At 55.1% G+C, this 23,787-nt stretch overlaps 3 protein-coding genes and 1 long non-coding RNA gene across 4 annotated transcripts; 2 read left to right on the top strand and 2 right to left on the bottom strand.

Moving 5' to 3' along the window:
- Positions 1 to 2,812: 2,812 nt before the first annotated feature.
- On the bottom strand, positions 2,813 to 6,931 carry CTSE (cathepsin E). The gene is made up of 8 exons (XM_063177818.1): positions 6,818 to 6,931; positions 6,034 to 6,151; positions 4,935 to 5,053; positions 4,656 to 4,855; positions 3,838 to 3,960; positions 3,616 to 3,757; positions 3,416 to 3,514; positions 2,813 to 3,217 (listed from the first exon to the last, which is right to left on the bottom strand). Exons 2-8 carry the CDS (start codon positions 6,149 to 6,151, stop codon positions 3,053 to 3,055), a joined length of 966 nt encoding a protein of 321 aa, XP_063033888.1. The 5' UTR covers positions 6,818 to 6,931; the 3' UTR covers positions 2,813 to 3,052.
- Positions 6,932 to 10,832: 3,901 nt separating this feature from the next.
- On the top strand, positions 10,833 to 13,669 carry LOC134430425 (uncharacterized). Its single transcript, XR_010030814.1, has 3 exons — positions 10,833 to 10,967; positions 11,908 to 11,962; positions 13,599 to 13,669. It is a non-coding gene; the product is annotated as an uncharacterized LOC134430425 (long non-coding RNA).
- A 526-nt stretch (positions 13,670 to 14,195) lies between these two features.
- On the top strand, positions 14,196 to 16,777 carry RHEX (regulator of hemoglobinization and erythroid cell expansion). Its single transcript, XM_063178000.1, has 4 exons — positions 14,196 to 14,279; positions 14,796 to 14,975; positions 15,282 to 15,346; positions 15,819 to 16,777. The coding sequence occupies exons 1-4, from the start codon at positions 14,261 to 14,263 to the stop codon at positions 16,023 to 16,025; spliced, it is 471 nt and encodes a 156-aa protein (XP_063034070.1). The 5' UTR covers positions 14,196 to 14,260; the 3' UTR covers positions 16,026 to 16,777.
- A 3,057-nt stretch (positions 16,778 to 19,834) lies between these two features.
- Positions 19,835 to 23,480, bottom strand: AVPR1B (arginine vasopressin receptor 1B). Its single transcript, XM_063177975.1, has 2 exons — positions 22,526 to 23,480; positions 19,835 to 20,109 (listed from the first exon to the last, which is right to left on the bottom strand). The coding sequence occupies exons 1-2, from the start codon at positions 23,478 to 23,480 to the stop codon at positions 19,835 to 19,837; spliced, it is 1,230 nt and encodes a 409-aa protein (XP_063034045.1).
- Between the last annotated feature and the right edge of the window lie 307 nt (positions 23,481 to 23,787).

The following is a 23,787-nucleotide window of genomic DNA, read 5'->3' as shown; positions in this document are numbered from 1 at the left end:
TTTCTGCCTCCGCCCTTTAAAAAGGTTTTCTGACCCTTTATCTCAACAATTCCCGCTGGGGAATTGTTGAGCGGTGAGGACAAAAGCCGGGCGGGGCTGTGGCAGCATCCCTGGAGCCGTGGCGGGCTTTGCTCTGATATCGTGGGATGGGATGAACGGATTTGGGAGATATGCATGGGTCAGGAGCGGCTGTGTTCCCTCTGAGCTCTTTGTGAATCCTTTTCCAGGCAGGAAAGGGGCAGGGTGGGGATCACGAGCATTTCCAGTCCCTCATGTCACATCCCCGCAGCCCCCAGCCCAGGGGTCCCACCCAGTACCCACAGAACACCCCAGAAACACCCCAAAAACAGAGAACAGAGACGGTGAGGTCTGCAGGACGATGTGTTCAATCAGTAAATGGGATTTTGGGGCTCTCAGCTGGAGCAATCCCAGCACCAGGCGGGTGCCCAGGGCTCTCTGGAGTGGGAGAACCTGCTTGGCCACGGCTGCAAGGCAGAGCTCTGCTCCCCAACCTGCCAGGGCAGGTTCTGTGCCTTTGCCGAGCATTCTGTAGGATTTGGGCTTTGCAGTGGGAGCGGGGTGTCCCCCATCTGTGAACCCTCCCTCATCCTGAACCAGCAGCCCCCAGTTGATGGTGGTCCCGTGCCCAGGTTTTGGCATCCCTGGCCTTTGCTTTTTCACTTCCAGCATTTTTGTAGATTTTTTTACCCCCTTGCAGACCCTGATGGGATCTCAGGGAGGATCACTGCATCCAGCAGGACAAACCTTCCTCCCCCTCTTTTCCAGGTGTAATTTTGGGACCTGTCTGGCCAGAAAAATCTGGTTTTCCCCCCAGAGGGCAGGCGCTGGGAGAAGCTGGGCTGAGGCAGGAGAACCCAAGCCAGTTCTCACCAGTGGTGGGTAAAAGGCTGACATTTCCCTGGAGCAGCTCTCTCCTAATCCCCATTTTCAGCCCCTTTTCACCATCCTGCTTCACCTTTGCTCCTGCACAGAGAATTTCTTGTTCAACCTCCCCCCACAACAACTTCTGCCCTCGTTCCTCTCGCATGTTCCTGGTGGGATGGGGGATTGCTCACCCCATCAGATGATCAAAGCCTCTCCACGCTGCTGGGGCTGGGGTTTGTGGTCAATCCCAAACTGCAGCTGATGCCCACGGCCACTTCTGCTTTTGGCCAGGGTGGTTGTACCCACCAGGGTGCATCAGCCTTATCTCTGCCTTTTGTTTGATTTCACAGGAAAAGGGATTTCCCCAAAGCTCCTGCTCTCCTAATCCCCCCTGGGCTGAGGTTCTGCCTGGATGAAGGCAGTGGGAGCAGTGGTGGGGAGGAGGTGGTGGCCAAGGCGTCGCTCTGCAGCTCCAGTGACCGCAGCTTCAGTTCTGTCCTGGCTGCTCCCCCACGTCAGCAGTTCTGAGGAAAAGGCGTGGGGTTTGTGGCCTGTGACTGTGAGGAAAGTGCTGAAACCCAGGCTGGGGCTGGCACAGCCGGGGGACAGGCTGATGGGGACAAGGAGAGGATGGCCTGTGCCCTGCAGGGCCCTGGGAGTGAGGGAAAGGGAAGGAAGCAAAGGGCATCCAAGCGTTCCCTGCACTGCTCAGCCTCCACGGGGGACAGCAGGGTCACTCTTTATTGGGATGCTCGTATTTGTTTGAGCAGCTTCCCCCCTAAACCTGTCAAGAAGGCACAGAATGCCCTGAGATCCCAAAAGCAAAGCACCAGAGCAGTCCTGGGTGACTCCAGGCCAGGCCAGCCCTCACTGCCAGCTGCTCTTTGGGGACACTGGGTGGCCCCTGTCATGCTGGGGGAGCTGGATGCTCCCCCCAGCCCCTGGGCTCGTGCTCAACAGCACCTTGGCGTGCTAAGGGTTAAGGTGGAAGAGGGACAGGAGAACTTTGTCCAGCAGCCCCAGCACCTTATCTGGGACTGCAGCAGGGGTAAAGTCAACACGGGAAACGTCACAGAGCCCACACTGGTCAGTGGCACAATCAGTGCCTCTGGGTAAGGCAGATATCTCCTTTTATTGCAAACCACAAGCTCAGCTGCAAAGTTTACAACCAGACCTGAGTATTCCAGAGCTCCCAGGCCAGCCCTGAAGGCTGCTCTGCTCTGGGAGGGATGGGACATGGACACTCCAGCAGCCCAGCCCTGGCACTGCTGGCCTCACTGCAGGGTCACTGGGGAAACCAGAGCAAAGGCCTGGATAAAAATAACCTTTGTGTGCTTCCCTTTCTGGCTGCCTCAGGGTGCATCACTCGTGAGCCACTGCCACTCGTGCACTGTCACACTCTGTCACGTGTGCCACGGTGACTCCTGGGGACCCCCATGGCCAGCAGCCCCTCTGCAGCCCCCCACAGCCCCCCACACTTTGAGTCAGCCCTTTTTGCTTTGCCAGCCCTCAGCAGCTGCTTGGCCCTTTTTGCCTCAAGGACCCACCAAGCACAGTTTGCTGTGAGTTCCCCAAAGGAATCAAATGGAAATCACCGGTGCCTCCCGGAGTTTTGTGGCACAGAAAGAGCCCCAGGGTCTTTCCACTCTCCTTGTTTCCTTTTTGTTTACCAGCCCCAGCTGAGGAAAGGTGCATTCCCAGTGCTCCCTGTGCCCCTGCCCTGCCCCTGGGATGGCCACTGCCACCTCCAGGGATTTCTGCTCTACCTGGGCAAAGCATCCCCTTCTTTCTGCCCCTGTGGAAATCCCAGTGCCGTGGATCACCTAGGGAGGAGAGCAGGACATGGGCAAGGAGGATTTAACCCCCAGCATAAAGCTTGAGATGTGCAGGATTTCTGCAGGGCTGCTGCTGACACAAGCATGAGAGGTTTGGGTTTATTGACATTTTTATTGGCTCAGGATTTAAAAAGAGAAAATGTGCAGAGCAGATCACAGAGCTGCCCCAGACATTTTTATATCACAGTGTCCTGGTGTGGACTGAACCTCTGCTGGACTCTTCACTGCATCCCTGGGGATGTCTTCATCCCCCTGGGGACACTGAGGAGGACAGGGTGACATCCACTGCCCTGCCAGGGTCCGTTCCTCTCCTGCCCCACGGATTCACAGCCCTAAGGGACAGCAGGGGCCAAGCCCACCACGTTATTCCCCCGGTCGAAGACAGAGTAGAACTGACGGATGAAAACATCTCCCAAAATCCAGAGGGGTCCTGTGGGAGGGGGGATGTCGCTGCCCTGGAAGCCACTGGTGCAGAAGGTCATGCCATCAGCATCCTCCTGGAGGAGAAGTGGAAAGCAAAGCTGGGGATGAGGCCGAGAGCCTCATGCGCATGGAAACCCCCGGGAATGGCAGTGAAGCAGAAACCAGCAGGGTTTGTCACCCCTGGGGACACACTGCCAGCTCCTGGCGTGGGGCTGGGCCACCTTTGCCAGTGGAGCAGCTGGGATTTGGGGTTGGGGGAGGCACAGCCATACCACGAGGGTGTAAGCCTGGGCGCTGAGCGTGTAGGGCAGCCCGTTGATGGTGAAGGTCAGGTCGGGCATCACGCTGAGGTTGCTGCACTCTATGGCGTACTGGAACAGAGCCGGGGGCTCAGGGGCTGCCCAGGGGGTCCCTTCCAGCAGGGAAAGGTCCCCAAGGCTTTGTCCCCTCCTGTCCCCACCCTGGCTCTCACCTCTCCATCCACAGACACAGCCCCAATGAGGTTTTGCAGTTTTTTGATCTCCTTGGTGGGACCCACGATGAGCGACGTCCCGGTGTCCACGATGGCCTGGCAGCCATTGGCACAGAAGGTCTCTGTCCCACCCAGCTGGATGCTGCAAGAGAAGGAGCAGGAGGGGTTTTACACACTCTGCCAGCCCTACCCTGCCCTCCCTCCCTGCCCAGCAGCACTCACTTGTCCAGCTGGATCTGCCAGTAGCCCTGCTGGGTGACTGGCACCCAGTTCAGGGTGCCCGTGAAGCGGGAGGTGTCATAGCCCCCAAAAAGCACCTCTCCTCCCTGGGGGGAGTCAGGGTTCCTGCAGGGAGGAGGACACATGAAGGATTTTTGTCCATTTAGCATGAATTTACCCCAATTTTCTTCCCACACATGCTGCGAGACCAGAGGCGTGGTGCTCAATCCGGTACCAAACCCTCTTCATTATCTCAGAAAAATACTTCTATTTTATCAACCCCTTCTACTCCCTAAAGCAATGCCAGACTCCAAGCAGCATCCCAGAGCAAAGCCATGTCTGTACAAGCTCATGTAGACAGAGAAAAGGGGCAGCTCCACCAAATTTTGGGAGGAGGAGACATGAGGGATTTTTGTCCATTTAGCATGAATTTACCCCAGCTTTCTCCCCACACATGCTGCAAGGCCAGAGGTCTGCAATGCTCAATCTGGTACCAACCCCCCCTTCATGATCTGTATTTTAGCTCCCTGAAGCAATGCCAGACTCCAAGCATCAGCCCAGAGCAAAGCCATGTCTGTACAAGCTCATGTAGATGGAGAAATGGGGCAGCTCCACCAAATTTTGGCAGGAGGAGGAGGACACATGAAAGATTTTTGTCCATTTAGCACGAATTTACCCCAACTTTCTCCCCACACGTGCTGCAAGGCCAGAGGTCTGTGATGCTCAATCTGGTACCAAACCCCCCTTCATGATCTGTGTTTTAGCTCCCTGAAGCAATGCCAGACTCCAAGCAGCATCCCAGAGCAAAGCCACATCCGTACGAGCTCATGTAGACGGAGAAAAGGGGCAGCTCCACCAGATTTTGGGCCATCATGTTGTCGAAGACGGGGGTGACCCCATCCACGGCCAGGGAGGGATAAGCCAGCCCCAGGATCCCATCGAACTCAGCATCCAGGAAGGCTTTTCCCGGCTCACTGATGCTCTCTGCAAACTGCTGGTTGCTCACGGCCAGACCCTCGACCTGCAGGGAGGAGGGGGTTCCATGGGGGGGCCGAGTCCCAGGGAATTGTCCAGAGCAGGAAAATCCAAAGGTCACTCACGGCCACTTGGTCGGATCCGATGATCCCCGTCAGGCTCCCGGTGCCGTACTGGATGGAGAAGGGGGTCCCGACCACCTGGTAGGTGCTGGACTGGGTTGGTTGGAACTTGGTGTGCCCAGCTGGGGAAGGAGATGGGATCTGTCACCAGAAATGGCTTTTTTTTGGCATGGTCACAGCTCCCAGGAGCCCCCAGTGAGGCGAAATGATGGCGCAGCGTGGTGTCACCAAAACTCATGGTTATGGGGGCTTTGCTGAGGGATGTGCCGGAGTTTTGAGGGGGGAGAAAACCTCTTCCATTTCAGTCTGATGGAGGGTGGGAGGGCTCTTAGGGAGAGCAGGATCAGCAGCTTTTAATGAGTCCTGAGATGAGCACTGCTGTCCCTGGTTACAGCCAGCAGCAGGCCCATGGCACTGTGGGATCCAGTCCCGTTCCCCGATTCCTTGGGGGATCCAGTCCTATTCCCCAGATCCCTGTGAAATCCAGTCCCATTCCCTAACTCCCTATGGGATCCATTCCCCAACTCCCTGCAGGATCCAGTCCCATTCCCCAATTCCCTGTGAGATCCAGTCCCCAATTCCCCCTGGGATCCAGTCCCATTCCCCAATTCCCTGTGAGATCCAGTCCCATTCCTCAATTCCCTATGAAATCCAGTCCCATTCACCAATTCCCTGCAGGATCCAGTCCCATTTCCCAATTCCCTGTGGGATCCAGTTCCATTCCCCAACTCCCTACAGGATCCATTCCCCAATTCCCTGCAGGATCCAGTCCTATTCCCCAATTCCCTGGGGGATCCAGTCCTATTCCCCAATTCCCTGGGGGATCCAGTCCCATTCCCCAACTCCCTGTGGGATCCAGTCCCATTCCCCAATTCCCTGGGATATCCAGTCCCATTTTGCAATTCCCTGCGGGATCCAGTTCCTGCTGGGCTCAGGGATGCTCTGGTCCCTCCGGGCTCTCTGGGGCTGGCTGATCACTGACAGCCCCAAAAAGCCACATTTGTCCCCTGCTGAGCTGTCACTCCCTGCTTTCACCCCTGGATTTCTGTCACTGTTAGGAGGGTCCCCATGGCCTCTCTGGGGTCAGGGGCTCCCCACTCACCGCAGGCTTTGCTGACACAGTAGACAGAAGGCACCCAGAGGTTGGAGGAGCCCGTGTCAAACACCACGGTGAAATTCTGAGGGGGTGTCCCGATGGAGATCTGCCCAAAATACTCCATCTGCCAAAGAGAGGGGGCAGAGAGCAGCGTGAGATGCCAGCACAGCCAGAAATGCCAACAGAAATGCCCTGGGGTGTCTGCAGGGCATGGATGGGGCTCAACGTTTGATCTGTGCCGTGCCAGGTGGAATAAAGGAGACAAATATTTAAGGAACAGCAATGGGGATTGAGGACAAAAGGCAGCATGTTGGGTACAGGCCTCTGCATCTTCCTGGCAAGGCTGGGCCCTGAGGGGACCCTCATCACCAGGCAGGGCTTTCGGGATGGGGAAATTGGGGAATGGGGACTGAGGACAAAAGGCAGCATGTTGGGGACAGGGCTCTGCCTCTTCCTGGCATTGCTGGGCCCTGAGGGGACCCTCATCACCAGGCAGGGCTTTGGGGACATGGGATAGTCCTGGGGAGCTCCCTCCACCTCCGTGGAAGGCTCTGCCCTGAAAAACTTGAATTTTGGAGTAAACCTGTCCCCAGTGGGGTGGGCAGAGTGCAGCAGGGAGGGAAGAAGCTGGCAGTGCCTGCCATGAATGCCCTCCCTTGTCCTCCTGCTGACATCCCCAGGGACAAAGGGCCGGGCAGGCAGCGAGCCCTGGCACGCCGGACACTGCCCGGAGCCGCGGGGTTTGTGGGCACTGCTCGGGCAAACTGAGGGTGCTCCCAGCCCTGCTCACGTCCAGGTAGTTGATGAGGGGCTCGTTGGTCTCCGAGAAGGCGGCGCAGTCCTCGCTGCTCGGCGCGTCCCGGGCCCTCCAGAGGTGCGAGAGCTGCCCCCGCTCCCGCAGCAGCTTCCGCAGCGAGCGGCGCCGGCTGAGGGGCACCCTGCGGGAAGGGCCCGCTCAGTGCCCACCCTGAGGGTGCTGTGCCCGCCCTGAGGGTGCTGTGCCCGCCCCGAGAGCCCGATAACTGCCTGGGTGCTGTGCCCACCCTGAGGGTGCTGGTCACTGCCATGGGTGCTGTGCCCACCCTGAGGGTGCTGTGCCCACCCTGAGAGCCCGATAACTGCCTGGGTGCTGTGCCCACCCTGAGGGTGCTGTGCCCGCTCTGAGAGCCCGATAACTGCCTGGGTGCTGTGCCCGCCCTGATGGTGTTATGCCCGCCCTGAGGGTGCTGTGCCCATCCTGAGAGCCCGATAACTGCCTGGGTGCTGTGCCCACCCTGAGGGTGCTGTGCCCACCCTGAGAGCCCGATAACTGCCTGGGTGCTGTGCCCACCCTGAGGGTGCTGTGCCCACCCTGAGAGCCCGATTACTGCCTGGGTGCTGTGCCCATCCTGAGAGCCCAATAACTGCCTGGGTGCTGTGCCCACCCTGAGGGTGCTGTGCCCGCCCTGAGAGCCCAATAACTAACTGGGTGCTGTGCCCACCCTGACAGCCCGATAACTGCCTGGGTGCTGTGCCCATCCTGACAGCCCGATAACTGCCTGGGTGCTGTGCCCGCCCTGAGGGTGCTGTGCCCGCCCTGAGAGCCCGATAACTAACTGGGTGCTGTGCCCACCCTGACAGCCCCATTACTGCCTGGGTGCTGTGCCCATCCTGAGGATGCTGTGCCCACCCTGAGGGTGCTGGGCATTGCTGTGGGTGCTGTGCCCACCCTGAGGGCACTGGTCACTGCCATGGGTGCTGTGCCCGCCCTGAGGATCCTGGGCACTGCTGTGAGTGCTTCCCCCATGTCCTGTGCCCACTCTGACGGTCCTGGACCCTCCTGTGGGTGCTGCCCATATCCTCTGCCCATCCTGAGGGTCCTGGGCACTCATGGAGCTGCTGCCCAGAACCTGTGCCCACCCTGAGGGTCCTGGGCACTCCCATGGGTGCTGCCCACATCCTGAGCCCACCCTGAGGGCCCTGGCACTGCCAGGATGGAGGTTCAGAGCCCACATCCTCGCCCTGCAGCAATTTCCAGCCGAGGCACAGCAGAAGAGAGGCACTGGACGTGTTTTAGGGCACAGGCAGCCAGGAGCTGGCAGGAGAGCATCCAGTTCCTGGCAGTGCCACCCAGGGGAAGGCCCTTGGGGCAGGGCAGGGCGAGCAGGCCAAGGACAATCCAGGCTGCTTTTCTCTGCCCTCCCTGCTTGCACAAACCCCTTCACAGCCCCTCCTGCTGCTGCCAGGCTCTGCCCAGAGGGATGGAGCACCCACAAATCCCAGCGTGGTGCCACCGCTCTGGTACAGGCTGAGCTCTGCCACCCATCACAGCCCTGGCAGTGACCCCCACTCAGACCCTGGGGACCTCGGGGACCTTGGGGACCTTGGGGACCTTGGGGACCCCCTTACCTCCTCAGGGCGCTGGCCAGGGCCAGGCAGAGCGCGGCGAGGAGCAGCAGGCGCCTCATGGTGTGGACGGTGGCTGTGCCCGCCGCCGTGCCGCTCTTATACCCGCAGTGCCAAGCTCGATAAGAGCCCTGCCAGAGTCAACACCGGGCTCGGGCACCCACAATGAATCACTGGCCACGGCCCAGGCGAGGCTGAGCGGGCACTCCGGGGTCACGTTTGCTTTTCTGGGTGAGGACGGCGCTGGGGGGCCTGTGGGTGCAGAGCAGGGCCGGGTTTGGCTGAGTTTGGGGCAGTGGAGATCCCACAGAGGGAGCAGAACGGGGTCTCCATCCCAGCACCAACTCCTTATCCACTGGTGGGAACCCCCCAAAATGCTTTAGAGGAACATTTCCCTTCTCCTTCACCCCACAGCCCCACCCCAAGGAGCTGCCCCACGGCCGCGGGGTGCCCCAAACCCCAACAGCTGCACGGAGGTGCAGGAAAGGGCTGTGTTTGTACCACCGACCTAATTTTAAAAGGCAAAGCCTAATTAGTGATGAACAGCTCGGGAATCCTCAACTTTCCCTTCCAAAGGCCGGGAAGGAGCAGCTTTCCATGGGAAACAGCTCCTGGTGCTCTGCAGGCGTCAATGGGCTCGTCCTCTGTGGGTTTTGTTTCACCCGGCTCCCATTAAAGCCTCAGCGAGTGCAAACAGAAAACGCTGATGAACAAATAAAGCCTTCAGACATGGAGGGAGGCAAGTGGGGGCAGGCACGGGTTTTCCTGCTGCCACCATCTCCCAGGCCCTTATTTTTGCATGCTGTCCTTATTTTCCACGGTTTTGGGTGCTAAAGGGGGTGTTCTGCTCAGCGAGCCCCATTCACGTGATTAACAGGCTTTAGCACCGTGCTAATCAATTTTTTGTTTGTCCCAGAGAGCCCTGTTTTATCTAATTAAATTTTTTATCTAATTAAAGCCCTCGCCCAGGAAATTAAAGTCCTCATCTGTGAGGCACAGGTACCGACGGTGGCTGGGGACAGCTGAGTCACGTCCTGCTGTCACCGGGATCTTGTGTCCCCATCCCTGGAGATGCTGCCAGGCCTCTCCTCTCCCCAGCTTTGAGGGCAGATCAAGCTTTAAAAAAAATCCATCAAATATTTCTCAATATGAGCAGGAAAACGTTGGGCACAGCACAGTTGATGCCGGTGGCAAATGCAGCTGTTTTTTGAAAACAAATGAAAATTCCCCTCATTCCCCCACTCTGCAATATTTTTTTTTAACAAGTGGCTTTTATACAAATTTATTCTCAATTTCCCCTTTTGAGATGCAGTTAAATGTACCAGCCTCCCTCCTTGTCCTAATCACATATTCATGGATTAGAAAGAAACTTCCTAAAACAAAAGCAGCTGCAGCAAGTGCCAGATAAGCTGAAAACAGCAAGTGGATTGTTCCAGACATGGTTTATAACCCGAAAATCCTATCAGAAAACCCAGCCTGAAGGGTCACTGGGCTTTGGAGATAAACGTGAGGGTGAGCAGCAGCACAGACATGCCAAACACTTTAAGTAAAATAGTTTATTTTGTGGAAAAGATCCCCCAATTGGATCATCATAATCTGCAAACTCCTGGCAGCAAATTCAGCATTAAAATGGGAAGATGAAAGTCATAACGAGGCCAGAGCTCTCATTTCGAAATTTTTGCAGCTAAGCAAATCTATTTCGACTTTTGAGTTATTTTAGAAGCCATTTTAAAAGCTCAACTCTTAGGGGCACTTCATAATTATTATTTCAAGTAGAACAAAGTGGTGGGGGGATTTTTTCCCCTCTATGTTTTGGGAGCAACTGGGCTGGATTTGCACGGAAAATTGGGTCAAAAAGGCTTTGTTTCATACAAATTCCAGCTGTAGCTCAATGTGTGGATTGCAGAGGGGGGAGATGCCCAATTTTCAAGCCTTGGTGTCCCTCAGCTTGGCAGGGCCAGCCTGCTCTGGAGAAATTGAGGAAAGGTGACTCCAGATCCTGCAACATCCCTGGTAAGGAAGGATGGGCTGTGCCAGGCAGGGCCTGTCCCCAGCTGTGTCCCACCCCTCCAGGGCCACACAGTTGGATCAAAAATGGGTTTTGCCCCTTGGGTAGAAAATATACCTCTCACCAGCTCTGTGTGAAGCACTTTCTTTGTTTCAAAAAACCCGTTCTCAGGCTAAAAACGTGTTATCTGTGTTCCTTCTTACACATTTCCTTTAGTGGAGCCACTGCCCTGGTTGATTCACACTGTGCCCCAGCAGTGTTTTGTAAAAAACCTTTTTTTTTCCTGCCTTTATCAGACACTTCTCCCACCTGTTAATCTGTTTATCCACCACCGAGCACTTGAAAGCGCTGCAGCAGCAAACTTTCACCTGAAAAAAAAAAAAATCAACAAACAAGCAAGTTTCAGTTAAATAAACCCCAAAATATTTACCTGGGGTGCAGCAGCTGTGAGGAGAGCAGGACCAACATCTGGTGATGCAGCTGGTGGATGGTGGGAGCATGAAGGAGAATTTGGGAAGTCACCCCAACTTGTGATGCAGCTCCAGGGGTAGGTGATGCTTTTTCAAATCTTCTTTTTGCTTTTAGATAATCCAGGAGGATTCTTTGGGATGTTGTATCCCTGGGGCAGGATTGCTGTGGGCTGGTGGGGATGCTGAAAGGCGAGCAGGCATCTTGGAAAAAATGGAATTTCTTGTTCCTTTCTGCCAGGGCACTTCCAGAGCTACAAACCCCACAGTTCCTAAGAACCAGCAGCCATCAATCCCCAAAATTCCTGGGAATTCTCAGGGTGGGATGTGCCAGGCTGCTGCTTGCACCCCAAAGCTTGCAGAGCATTTTCCAGAGTGTTGTCCCAAAAAAAGGGAATTTCTTGCTCCTTTCTGCCAGGGCACTTCCAGAGTTAAAACCCCACAGTTCCTAAGAACCAGCAGGCATCAATCCCCAAAATTCCTGGGAATTCTCAGGGTGGGATGTGCCAGGCTGCTGCTTGCACCCCAAAGCTTGCAGAGCATTTTCCAGAGTGTGGATAGTTGGAGGCCCATCCACCCCCAGCAGCCATGGAGCCAGGTGGTGGAAAATGCTTCATCCCTGTGGAAAATGTTTGCTTGGAAGCACCCAGAGCTCATTTTAGGTGGCAGCTGAGTTGAGCTGGGCACAGCTCCCCCAGCACCGCTTGGCTCCAAGGAAACTCAGCTCAATTTTGGGACAAAGCTGCTGGAAGATAGAGAATTGATGGAGGGGTGCAGCAGCAAAACAGCTGCAGAACAGCAGAGAAACACCCCAATATATTTAAATGAGGCTACTGACAGAGGGGAGGTGTCATGGAACTCGTGTGGGCTCCACTCCTGGGGGGTAGAGCGTGACCGCATCCGGCACCGCCGCGCCACCAGACCCCGCTCTGCACCCAAATCCTGCTGAAACAACCCCCAAATCCTGCTGAAACCACCCCAAATCCTGCTGAAACAACCCCCAAATCCTGCTGCCTGCAGGGCCCCAGCTGCCCCAAGCCGTGGGGAAGGGAAGGTTGGAAAGCTCCGAGCCCAGGTAAGGCCGCGTTGGGCGCCGCACTCCGGGTGCGATGGCGCGGGAAGCAGAGGGTGGAACAGCGGGAGCAGAGCTGGGCTGGGAACCCCCTTGGGCACATTTTGGTGCCATCCTGAGCTCCAGCGAGGCAGCTGGGCCTGGCTGGAGTGGGATTAAAATAATTTGGGGCATTCTGGAGCTTTCACTCACGTTTAGCCGCGGGCAGATGCCTCAGGTAGGCCCTCGCTGCCCGGCTGAGGAGCAGCTCCATGCAAACCTTGATTTCAGCATTTTCTTGAGAAAGGATTGAAGTCTTGGAGGCTGCAGGCTCACAGAACTTTCCTGAGGCCCCCCAAAAAGCACATTTGGTGCTGGGCTCTCACTGGCTGCTGCTTCAAATCAGATTTTTTGATACGCACCCGATATCGGCGCCTCCATCTCACCGTACCCACCTCGGCACAGAAGCTGCTGATAGTTGGATTTGGGGCTTATTTTGCAATTTCCTTTTGAACAGCTCATTTTTTCAGATCCTTATCTGCTGCTGCAGCAGCGTCTCCTGTCCCACAGTAGGAAATGAACCTTTCAAGAGTGGCAGCCTTTTGAGAAGGATATTTGGGGACAGATTTATTCAGTAAGGGAGGGGGGAAATTTCTGCAAAAAAATGAACTTTCAGCTTGGCAGTCATCAAGCTGTTTGCATGAGTGGAATTTTGCAGGAGATTGGTGGTTATCAGGAAAGCTTTTGATGAATTAGGCTCAGAAATGTGTCACAGAGGAAATGATAGAATCTGCTCCACAGGATGGATAATGCCTTTGCTCTATCAATTTATCCATCAGCCTATCAATCAAATTATCAGGGCTGCTTTAATCACTGTATCAAATCCAGCTGAAGATCTCTCCCTATCAGCCATTTATAAATAGCAAGTGTATAACACTGAGAGAGGATTTAAAGTGCTTCTTTGCAAGTGAAAGCTCACAAAAGGAGCAGCCTGCTGCTATTTTTACAAAATGAACACTCCTATCTTTTATTATAAATCTGTTGAGTGTTATGGCCAGAAGTCCCAAGCCAAGGGGCCCAGCCCAGGCATTGGTGTTTTCTGATTTTCTGCCTTAAACCCTCTTAACCTCAGCAGGATTGGAGCTCTCACAGAATTAAATCCGAGGTGTTTCAGACACTGAGGTGTTGCAGGGCCTCTGATATTTCTGTCTGGACCTTGACTGATGCAAGAGTCTCACACCAACCCACGACCTTCCTTTGGTTACTTTTTCCATGGATTTTTTTTCTTCATCTTGTAGTTTTCTTCCTTTTTTAAAATTTTTTTTGGTAGATTAAAAAGAGAAAAAAAAAAAATGAACCATGAGAGAGGATTAAAGCAAGAAGAACAAATTTCAATTCTGTTGCAGTGGGGCCCAGAAAGTCCAGACAAGTCTCAGATATGAGCGTGTATAAAGCCATTAATTCAGTGATAAGGGACAGCCTGTGGCTCTGTGAGGGTGTGAACCACAGGGATTCTCACAGGGGGAGGGCTGGGATAAAATAAAACCCCTTTATTTCACATCTGCAACACCCAACCGCTGCCTCCAAGCGCTGAGCCTGATCTCCAGCTCGTGTGGAGCAGCGTGAGGCTCAATGGGACCATTTCTATGGTTGCCACCAGGTCCTGCTGGCTGTCTGTGTCCCCCAGGCCCTGGAGAGCCTCAGCAGGAGGATGAGCCTTTGTGCATGGTGAGTGCAGCACCCTGGGGCACAGAGCCCTCCACAGCCCCCCTGGGACCGCCTGGAGCAGCATCAGGAGGGGCAAATCCATCAAACCACACTGAAATTCCATAGATAAGGGCTGGGGTGGTTGTTGTCCCCTGTCACACACAGCAACCTGGTCTGGCTGAAAACGTCCCTGCTCATGGCAGAGGGTGACCTTCAAAGGTCCCAGCCCATTCCATCATTCCACAATTCTGTAATTCCATCATATCTGCCATGTCTCTCTCCCCTCCAGCACCACATTCACCCCTGGAGGATTTTAAAAACCCTTCTGGGGACAGGCCCCAAAAATGAGGGGCAAAGAACTCAGATCATTCTTAAAAAACAAACCCCTCATTTTGAGCCACATCACCCCAAAACCAAAAAGCAAAATGAAAAAGCAAAACCAAAAGTTACCAGCAGCCCTAAGTCTAAAATGTGCCTTGAAGCCATGGGGGGGTTGAAAAGAATTTGGTGATTTCAGTGAGACTGAATGGTTTTCTCTCGTTCAGCTGGATTCCCGCTGTCACCTCACTTGTCACCTTGATACTCTACCCTCTCCTCTTGCTGACCCTTTACACCATGCTCAGCAGGAAAATTGGTAATTTAAAAATGCTTTTCCCGGTTTGAGGTGGATGTGGGATGGGAAAGGGGCAGGGCAGGGCTGGGCTGGGCTGGGTGTCATGGCTGTACGCATCAGTGAGGGTTGTACAACCTTGTGTTGCTTCAAAACCATTTTTTTCTAGGTCACTTTTTTAGTAAAGTGCTGGGAAAATACCAAGAATCAGCTCACAGAGTATTAGTTCAGATGAAGCTGCAATTTCTAGCAGGGAATTCTTTCCCACCAACTGCTGCTCACATTTGCACAGAGCCCAGCTCTGCTTTGGGTCAAAATCATTCCCAACTTGCAAGCAGAGGCCCTGACACTGTGATTTGTCACTGGAGCCTCTCCTGGTGGGAGAGCAGGGCCCTGGATCATCTCAATAATTGAATTGATGGATATGAGCCTGCTCCAATCATTATTTTGGGGTGGGCTGGTTTGCACTGGGGGTGCTGGAGCAGAATGGGGTGCTCTGGGCACAGCAGGGACGAGGGCTCACTGTTTTCTTGCTCACAGCCCAGCATTCCTGCAGGATGCAGGTGAGCAGCAGCCCTGGGGAGCATCTCAGCCCTCAGCCCACCCCAGCCTCAGCACCAGGAGGGGACCCGGCACAGAAACAACCTGGGGCACAGAAACAACAACCTGGGGCACAAAAACAACAACCTGGGGCACAAAACCCATCCCCAGCCTATGCAGGTAAGGGGCTCTGCAGCCATGGGGCATTGTCCTGGCACAGGGATGGGAGTTTTTGGGTGGCATTTGTGTGATGTCTCCTCCTTACGAGCTCTGGGGTGGCAGAAGGGCCAAGAAGGAGCTGCCTCCTCTTCCCACCTGGCTCTCCCTGCCCGTTTCTCCCAGGGAAGTGAGGCTGGGAGGGATCAAACTGATCCTTTGTGGATCAGAATTTTCACTTCTGAGCATGTTTGCTTCTTGTCCCTTGATCCTTTTTTCCCATTAACCCTCTGGGAAGTGCTGGGGTGGTAAATGTTTTGTGTTTTTAAGGGAGCAGTGACACATCCTCAGACACCTCAGAGGACTCTGACAACGACAACCCTTCCTGCCCTCAGGTACCACGGGAAAATCATCCCCAGCCCACCTGCCTGGGGCAGCATCGGGAGGGGCAAATCCATCAAACCACATTGAAATTCCATAGATAAGGGCTGGGCACATTGAAATTCCATAGATAAGGGCTGGGGTGGTTGTTGTCCCCTGTCACATGCAGTGTTCCAGTGTCTCTCATTCAGAGGGAACCATCCCTGGGCACTTTAGGAAAATTAGGAAGCAAAATCTTCTCTCTGAGGGTGGGCAGGCCCTGGCACAGCTGTGGCTGCCCCTGGAGCCCCAAGGCCAGGCTGGATGGGGCTTGGAGCAGCCTGGGGCAGTGGAAGGTGTCCCTGCCATGGCAGGGGGAATGGGACGGGCATAAAATCCCTTCCAACCCAGCCCATTCCATGATTCCCTGAACTGGTGCATGGGCTTGAGGGCAAAGGCTCCTGGGTGGGTGCTGGGCCTGACCTGGGCTCCATTTTGCTCCTGCAGGGCCGTGGCCCAGAGGAAAGCATCAATTACACATCCCTGGTGTTCCCAGGGAAAGGCCCGGAGCCGGGCTCTGCCCAGGACTACGAGAACGTCAAGTCTGGGCTGGATTATGTCAACGTGGACCCAAAGAAGAGGAAAACACATTTCTGGCCCTTCTCCAGCCCCAGGGCATCCAAGGGGGTGGAGTACACCGAGGTGAAGCTGTGACACTGCTGTGGGGCTGTGACACTGCTGTGGGGCTGTGACACTGCTGTGGGGATGTGACACTGCTGTGGGGATGTGACACTGCTGTGGGGCTGTGACACTGCTGTGGGGCTGTGACACTGCTGTGGGGATGTGACACTGATGTGAGGCTGTCACACCAGGGTGAAGCTGCTGCCCAGAGGTGCCCAGAGCCCCCAGCAGCTGCACAGCTGGCACTGTCCCCTTGCCCTGGCACTGTCCCCTTGCCCGGGGGCACTGCCTGGCACGGGCTGCAGCACTTGTGCCACCCCCACCCGCAGCTTCCTTGGCTTTTCCTTAAAGGCTCCACTGTTCCTGAGGGACAGTGTGGGGCAGGGAAAGGCTCCTCCCAGCCAGGCTGGAATCAGCTCTCCACTTCTGTGTCACGGCCTTTTGTCCCCGCATTTCATGAAAGCAAAAGAAACATCCCCCCCCCTTGCCTCTCAAAATGGGAGATGCATTGATCCTCAAACCTGCACTGAGCTCCTCTCAGTGTTGTTGTTTTGCTCATCAGCCTCATAAAATCCTTTTAAATACAATTTTTCCACTGGCTTTTCCCTCTCCCTGTCTCCCAGCTTTTGCTTTCCCTGCTTTGTCCCTGCTCCAGGTGCTGGGCTTGGTCTCTCCCCACCTGGGCCACGTCCCTGCTCCTCATTCTGTATTTTGTTACTCCTGAATTTTCCAGAAATAAACTTCCAAAGTGCCTGGGAATGGGAATGGTGCCCCAGTGGGAGCCGTGTGAGGGGGATGGAGCCGCTGCCTCCTCTTCCTCAGGGCTGCAGCTGCCCCAAGTGTGTTTTAAATGGGCTCAGTAATGCTGTGATTTAATGAAAGGTTGTGAGACAATTGATTTGGGATTGATCAGTGGCAGGGGGAGCCAGGCACTCCTGCTTTCATGACCTTGGGGTGCAGATCTGGCCCAGCTCGAAGGGCACGTGAAGGAAAATGTTCCAAAATCCCCAACAATCCCTGGGTAGCGTTGGAAAACCCAGGAGAAGTGTGATTATGGGACTGGAGGTAAGGCCAAAACCAGTGAGAGGAAATCTGAGAAATCTGATTCAACTGCCTGGCGATTAAAAAGTGACAATATTGAAGATTTCAAAATATTTTCCTCTTAATGTTTTATTTTTACAGCTTTAGCCTGTGACAGTGGAAGGAATAATGCCCGTGGCTCGCAGGGAATTTGGAACCTTTGCCGGGACACCTGTACACCACCCTCAGCAGCTTTTGAGCTAATGGATGTTATTTTCTGCCTTATCTATGATTTATTCCTGCACAAAACAGCTCCTGGGACTGCGGGGCAATTGAGTTCCTGCTCCCCGAGCCCAGGCTGGGTTTGGGCTCCCAGTCCCTGCAAAGTGAGCCAAAAGCAGCAGCAGCAGGAGAGTGAGAGCAGCTGCTGAGCACAGGACGGGGTGAGAGCAGAGCTGATGGGAGAGGGCACAGGGGCAGTCAGGACGTGCCCGGCTGAGCTGGAGCAGGGCCAGGGCTGCTCCCAGCAGCTCCTCGGGGGTGCCAGCGCCGCATTTGGGGCGCTCCAGCGGGCACAGCGTGGGGCAGCACAGCTGTGCCCGGCACCAGGGGATGCCACAGCCGCGTCCCGGCCCCGGGCAGGCGGCAGGGGGGCACTTCCAGGCCACAGGAGCTGTGCAGCCCTGGGGGGACAGCGCTGTGCCCGCTGTCTGCTCGGGTGCGGGAGGAGGAGGCGGCGGCTCGGGAGCAGATGGAGCCGCGTTGCCGCCTGCCGAGCTCCGGCTGCTCTGCTGGCAGCTGGGAACACAAACTAGGGGACCTCCGGGAGGGTTTTGTGGATGCAGCATCCCCTGTTCCTGAAAGGTGTAGGATCCCTTCCCAGAGACTGCAGGATCCCCTGATCCCAAAGGATGCAGCATCCCCTGTTCCCGAAGGATGCAGGGTCCTCCCCTGATCCCAAAGCGTGCAGGATCCCTCCTCGAAGGATGCAGGATCCCTTCCTAGAGGCTGCAGGATCCCTCTCCGGAGGTTGCAGGATTTCTTGATCCCAAAGAGTGCAGGATCCCTTGATCCCCCTTGATACCACATCCTTTCCTGGAGATTGCAGGATCCCTCCCCAGAGGTTGCAGGATCCCCGATCCCAAAGGTTGCAGGATCCCCCTGTTTCTGAAGGATGCATTATCCCCTGATGCCAAAGGTTGCAGGATCCCCCTGTTTCTGAAGGATGCAGCATCCCCTGATCCCAAAGGATGCAGGATCCCTTGATCCCCCTTGATGCTGCATCTTTTCCTGGAGGTTCCAGGACCCTGTGGTCTTGAAGGATGCAAGGATCCCTCCGCAGAGGTTACAGGATCCCCTGTTCCCAAAGGATGCAACATCCCTTGTTCCTGAAGGATACAGCCTCTCCTGATCTCAAAGGATGCAGGATCCCCTGTTCCTGAAGGGTGCAGGATCTCCAATCCCAAAGGGTGCAGGATCTGATCCCAAAGGGTGCAGGATCTCCTGATCCCAAAGGATGTAGGATCCCTTCCTGAAGGGTGTAGGATCTGATCCCAAAGGGTGCAGGATCTCCAGTCCCAAAGGGTGCAGGATCCCCTGTTTCTTAAGGATGCAGCCTCCCCTGATCCCAAAGGATGCGAGGTCCCTCCCCGGAGGATGCAGGGTCCCCTGATCCCGGATGATGCAGGATCCCTTGATCCCCCTTGATGCCACATCCTTTCCCGGAGGTTCCAGGATCCCCTGATCTCAAAGGATGCAGGATCCCTCCCCCGAGGTTCCAGGATCCTTCCCCGGAGGTTCCAGGACCCCTCCCTGCAGGAGAGCACCCAGAAGTTTCCCCAACCACGGCTGGGGGTGGATGCTGCGGCCGGAGGGGCTCTGTCCATCCCCAGGGCAGCGAGGACACGGCGGACGCGGCGCTTTTCAGGGTGAAACATTCCGATTTCTGCAGAACGCGGTGCCGCCAGGTGGGGAGAGCCGCGCTCTGCAGCGAGAGCGAGCGGTGACGGTGTCACACCTGGAGCTGTCACACCTGGCAGTGTCACACACCTGGCTGTGTCACACCTGGCCGTGTCACACTTGGTGGTGTTATACACCTGGCGCTGTCACACCTGGCAGTGTCACACACCTGGCGCTGTCACACCTGGCAGTGTCACACACCTGGCGTTGTCACACACCTTGCAGTGTCACACTTGGCAGTGTCACACACCTGGCAGTGTCACACTTGGTGGTGCCACTCTTGGCAGTGTCACACACCTGCAGCTGTCACACTTGAGAGTGCTACACACTTGGCGCTGTCACACCTGGTGGTGTCACACTTGGTGGTGTCACACACCTGGTGGTGTCACACACCTTGCAGTGTCACACTTGGTGGTGTCACACTTGGTGGTGTCACATCTGGTGGTGTCACATGTGGCAGTGTCACACTTGGTGGCGTTACACACGTGGCAGTGTCACACACCTGGTGGTGTCACACCTGGCAGTGTCACACACCTGGCACTGTCACACGTTGCGGTGTCGCACACCTGGCGCTGTCACACACCTGGTGGTGTCACACCTGGCAGTGTCACACACCTGGTGCTGTCACACCTGGCAGTATCACACACTTGGTGGTGTCACACCTGGCAGGTCACACTTGGCAGTGTCACACACCTGGCAGTGTCACACACCTGGTGCTGTCACACATGGCACTGTCACACCTGGCAGTGTCACACACCTGGCAGTATCACACCTGGCGGTGTCACACTTGGTGATGTCACACCCGGCGGTGTCACACTCGTTGTTGTCACACCCGGCGCTGTCACAGCCGGCGCTGTCACAGCCTAGAGCGTGCCCGACTCTGTCACGGCCTCGTCGCAGGGCGGGTACAGCTCCCTGGCGCCGTCCCCGTGCAGGGGCACCTGGTGGCTGTGGCTCAGGATCGTGGTTTTCCTGCTGCACAGGCTCCCGCTGGAGTTGGGTCTGCGCAGCCCGGCCCGGGGGCGCCCCCAGCAGCCCTGCAGGAGGTGCCCGCTGAAGAACAGGTAAATCCAGGGGTTGCAGCAGCTGCTGAGGCTGGCCAGCAGCATGGTGATGCTGAAAGCCACGTTGGTGGACTCTGGAGAGGAGAGAGAGAGACATGAGACATCCGCAGGGGCTGGGCAGGGGTGGGGTGGGCAGTGGGCAGGAGCTGGGGGCTCTCCTGGCTCACATTCCTGTCCCACTGGCATTCCTGGGGGATGGAAAGCTGGGAAAACCAGAACCCTTCACGTTCTGGAGAGCCAGAACCCTCCAGGTTCTACAGAGCCAGAACCCTCCAGGTTCTACAGAGCCAGAACCCTCCAGGTTCTACAGAGCCAGAACCCTCCAGGTTCTGCAGTGCTGGAGCACATCCTCTGTGGTTCTGCAGTGCCAGGTTCTGCAGAGCTCATGTGCTGGAGCACATCTTCTCAAAGGTAAGACCTAGCAGTTTCTGGGCTTTCCTTCAGCCTCTCTGCTGCCCAAAGCATCTCCCAAATGACTTTCAATCTTGGGTGAAAGTCCAGAGGGCTTTAAATCTTGGGTCCTTTTTTCTAGAGATACTCCTACTTCAGTAGTTAGGAAAACTACTGAAGGTTTACAGGGGAAAATAATTCCATATTTGAACTCAGAAATCCACTTCTGAAACCTCAGAAAATTCCCAGAGGAGAGGAAAGACACGCTGGGCAGGGGTGGGGTGGGCAGTGGGCAGGAGCTGGGGGCTCTCCTGGCTCACATTCCCGTCCCACTGGCATTCCTGGGGGATGGAAAGCTGGGAAAACCAGAACCCTTCACGTTCTGGAGAGCCAGAACCCTCCAGGTTCTGCATTGCCCATGTGCTGGCCTTTCCTTCAGACTCTCATCTGCTCAAAGCATCTCCCACAGGACTTTCAACCTTGGGTGAAGTCCCTTTTTCTAGCACTAGTACTGCTTCAGGAGTTAGGAAAACTACTGAAGGTTTACAGGGGAAAATAATTCAACATATGAATTCGGAAATCTGCTGCCCAAAGCCTCTCCCAGAAGATTTTCAATCTTGGGTGAAGTCCCTTTTTCTAATAGTAATACTACTTCAGGAGTTAGGAAAACTACTGAAGGTTTACAGGGGAAAAAATTCAACATTTGAACTCAGAAATCCACTTCTGAAACCTCAGAAAATTCCCAGAGGAGAGGAAAGACACACATGGTAAAGATGTCTTTGCACATCCCTATTGATGATGGCCAGAAATCGTCACTTCTCAGTGTTTTTTTTTTTTTTTTTTTTTTTTCTGAAAGGAATGATCTAACTGGAAATTATATTTTATCCATTTACAGGGGAGGAAATCCATATGGTATTGTATACATTTATAAGGAATTTCAGGAGGAAATTTTATGCATTACAGGGAAGGAAACCTGTAGCCTTCCTCATGATTTTTATCATGTAAAAAATCTGTTTAATCTCCATGATATTTCTAATGCAAAAGTCTGTAGCCTTCCCCATTATTTTTGTCATGTAAAAATCTGTAAAATCCTCATTATTTTTATCATGTAAAAGCCTGTAGCCTTCCCCATAATTTTTATCATGTAAAAATCTGTAGCCTTCCCCATGATTTTTATAATTTTTATATTTTTGTATTTTATTTTTATACTTTTATATTTTTATATATTTTTTAAAAAATCTGTAAAATCCCCATGATTTTTATCATGTAAAAGCCTGTAGCCTTCCCCATTATTTTTATCATGGAAACACCTGTAGCCTCCGCATTTATTTTTAAATGCCAAGGTGACATCCATCTCTTTTTGTTAAAAACCCAACTGCAATCCTGGCATGTCCAGGGCTCTGTCCCCAACTCCCCTCACCACTCACCATCATCAGGAGCATCCCGGTCCCACACTGACCACATCTGCACGCTGAAGAAAGGGCACCCAGCAGGTGACAGGGGTGGCCACGATGACGAAGGTCATTATTTTTATAATGTCAAAGCCTGTAGCCTTCCCCATGATTTTTATCATGTAAAAATCTATAAAATCCCCATGATTTTTATCATGCAAAAACCTGTAGCCTTCCCCGTGATTTTTATCATGTAAAAATCTGTGAAATCCCCATTATTTTTAAATGTAAACACCTGTAGCCTCCCCATTTATTTTTAAATGCCAAGACGACATCCAGCTCTTCTTTGCTAAAAACCCAACTGTATTCCTGGCACTCCCTGGGCTCTGTGCCCCACTCCCGTCACCACTCACCATCATCAGGAGCATCCCGGTCCCACACTGACCACATCTGCACGCTGAAGAAAGGGCGCCCAGCAGGTGACAGAGGTGGCCACGATGACGAAGGTCATTATTTTTATAATGTCAAAGCCTGTAGCCTTCCCCATTATTTTTGTCATGCAAAAACCTGTAGCCTTCCCCATGATTTTTATCATGTAAACACCTGTAGCCTCCCCATTTATTTTTAAATGCCAAGATGACATCCATCTCTTTTTGCTAAACACCCAACTGCAATCGTGGCTCTGTCCCCCACTCCCCTCACCACTCACCATCATCAGGAGCATCCCGGTCCCACACTGACCACATCTGCACGGTGAAGAAGGGCGCCCAGCAGGTGACATAGGCGGCCACGATGACGAAGGTCATCTTCACCGTGCGGATCTTGGCGCGGGAGATGGTGCGCACGCTGCTCACCCTCGAGGGCTGCCCGCCCTTCCCCGCAGGGTTGGCACCTCCAGGGGCACCCACCGCGGCTCCCCCCGTGCCAGGGGCACCGCTCTGGGTCTTGCCCTTGAGGTTCTTGCAGATCTCGTGGCAGATGAGGCTGTAGCACACGCTGAGGACGCCCACGGGCAGCACGAAGATGCACAGCGTGGTCCAGGTGATGTAGGCGCGCGCTCCCCACGGGTACCCAAAATCCGCCCAGCAATCCAGCACCCCCGAGCCCGGCCGCACCTCCCGGAGGGAGAAGATGAACACCTGGGGCAGGCTGAGCAGGCAGCTGAGCAGCCAGGTGAGGCCGATCATGGTGTAAGCCTGGCGGCTGGGCTGCTGCAGCGACTGCAGCGGGTGGCACACGGCCAGGTAGCGGTCCAGGGTCATCACCAGCAGCATGTAGGTGGAGGCGAACATGCTGAGCACCTGCAGGTACTTGACGGCCCTGCAGAGAGGGTCGGGCCCCAGGAAGCGGTAGGTGACCTTCCAGAGGAGCTGCGGCAGCACCTGGAACAGCGCCACGCCCAGGTCGCTCAGCCCCAGGTGCAGGATGAAGAGGTGCATGCGGCTCATCTTCCTCCTCAGCCGGTACATGGCCAGCAGCACGCCCAGGTTGCCCGCGGTGGCCACGGCCAGGATGGTGCCCAGCACCCCGACCTCGGCCTTGGCCAGCTCCTCGTCCCGGGTGTGCAGCACCGTCAGGTTGGGGGGCCCTGCCAGGCTCAGCAGCCCCTGCCCGTGCCCAGCTGGGCTCTGCTGGGAGCTGTTCCAGCCCCAGCCGGGCTCCATCCTCCTCTCTGCCGGAGCACGGAGCTCCACGGCTCCTCTCTGATGTCCTGCTGTCCCTTTCCCTGTTTCTCCCGAGCTCCAGCTCCTCTGCCCTTGGGCTGGGTTTTACTCCTGCTGGGTCCCTCCCAGTGTCCCCAGGCTGGGTTTTATACCCTGGCAGGTCCCTCACAGTGTCCCCGTGTGTGAGCACCGTCCCTGGGTTGGGTTTCACACCTGGCAGGTCCCTCCCCAATGTTCCCAGGCTGGGTTTTACCCCAGCAGGTCCCTCCCTGATGTCCCCAAGCTGGGTTTACCCCTGCCAGGTCCC

The sequence above is a fragment of the Melospiza melodia genome, chromosome 28 (assembly GCF_035770615.1).
Source record: "Melospiza melodia melodia isolate bMelMel2 chromosome 28, bMelMel2.pri, whole genome shotgun sequence".
In the NCBI taxonomy this organism is placed as follows: Eukaryota; Metazoa; Chordata; class Aves; order Passeriformes; family Passerellidae; genus Melospiza; species Melospiza melodia.
Note: the sequence above shows the minus strand (reverse complement) of the source record. Positions and strands in the feature narration are given on the sequence as shown.

Coding starts and splice junctions, on each gene's coding strand:
- AVPR1B (XM_063177975.1), bottom strand. CDS start 23,480: ATGGAGCCCGGCTGGGGCTGGAACAGCTCCCAGCAGAGCCCAGCTGGG. Junction 20,110..22,525: donor CCGGGATGCTCCTGATGATG/GTGAGTGGTGAG, acceptor TCTCCTCTCCAG/AGTCCACCAACGTGGCTTTC.
- CTSE (XM_063177818.1), bottom strand. CDS start 6,151: ATGGAGTATTTTGGGCAGATCTCCATCGGGACACCCCCTCAGAATTTC. Junction 4,856..4,934: donor TCGGATCCGACCAAGTGGCC/GTGAGTGACCTT, acceptor TCCTCCCTGCAG/GTCGAGGGTCTGGCCGTGAG. Junction 3,758..3,837: donor TGGCAGATCCAGCTGGACAA/GTGAGTGCTGCT, acceptor CTTCTCTTGCAG/CATCCAGCTGGGTGGGACAG.
- RHEX (XM_063178000.1), top strand. Junction 14,976..15,281: donor CCCATCCCCAGCCTATGCAG/GTAAGGGGCTCT, acceptor TGTGTTTTTAAG/GGAGCAGTGACACATCCTCA. Junction 15,347..15,818: donor ACAACCCTTCCTGCCCTCAG/GTACCACGGGAA, acceptor TTGCTCCTGCAG/GGCCGTGGCCCAGAGGAAAG.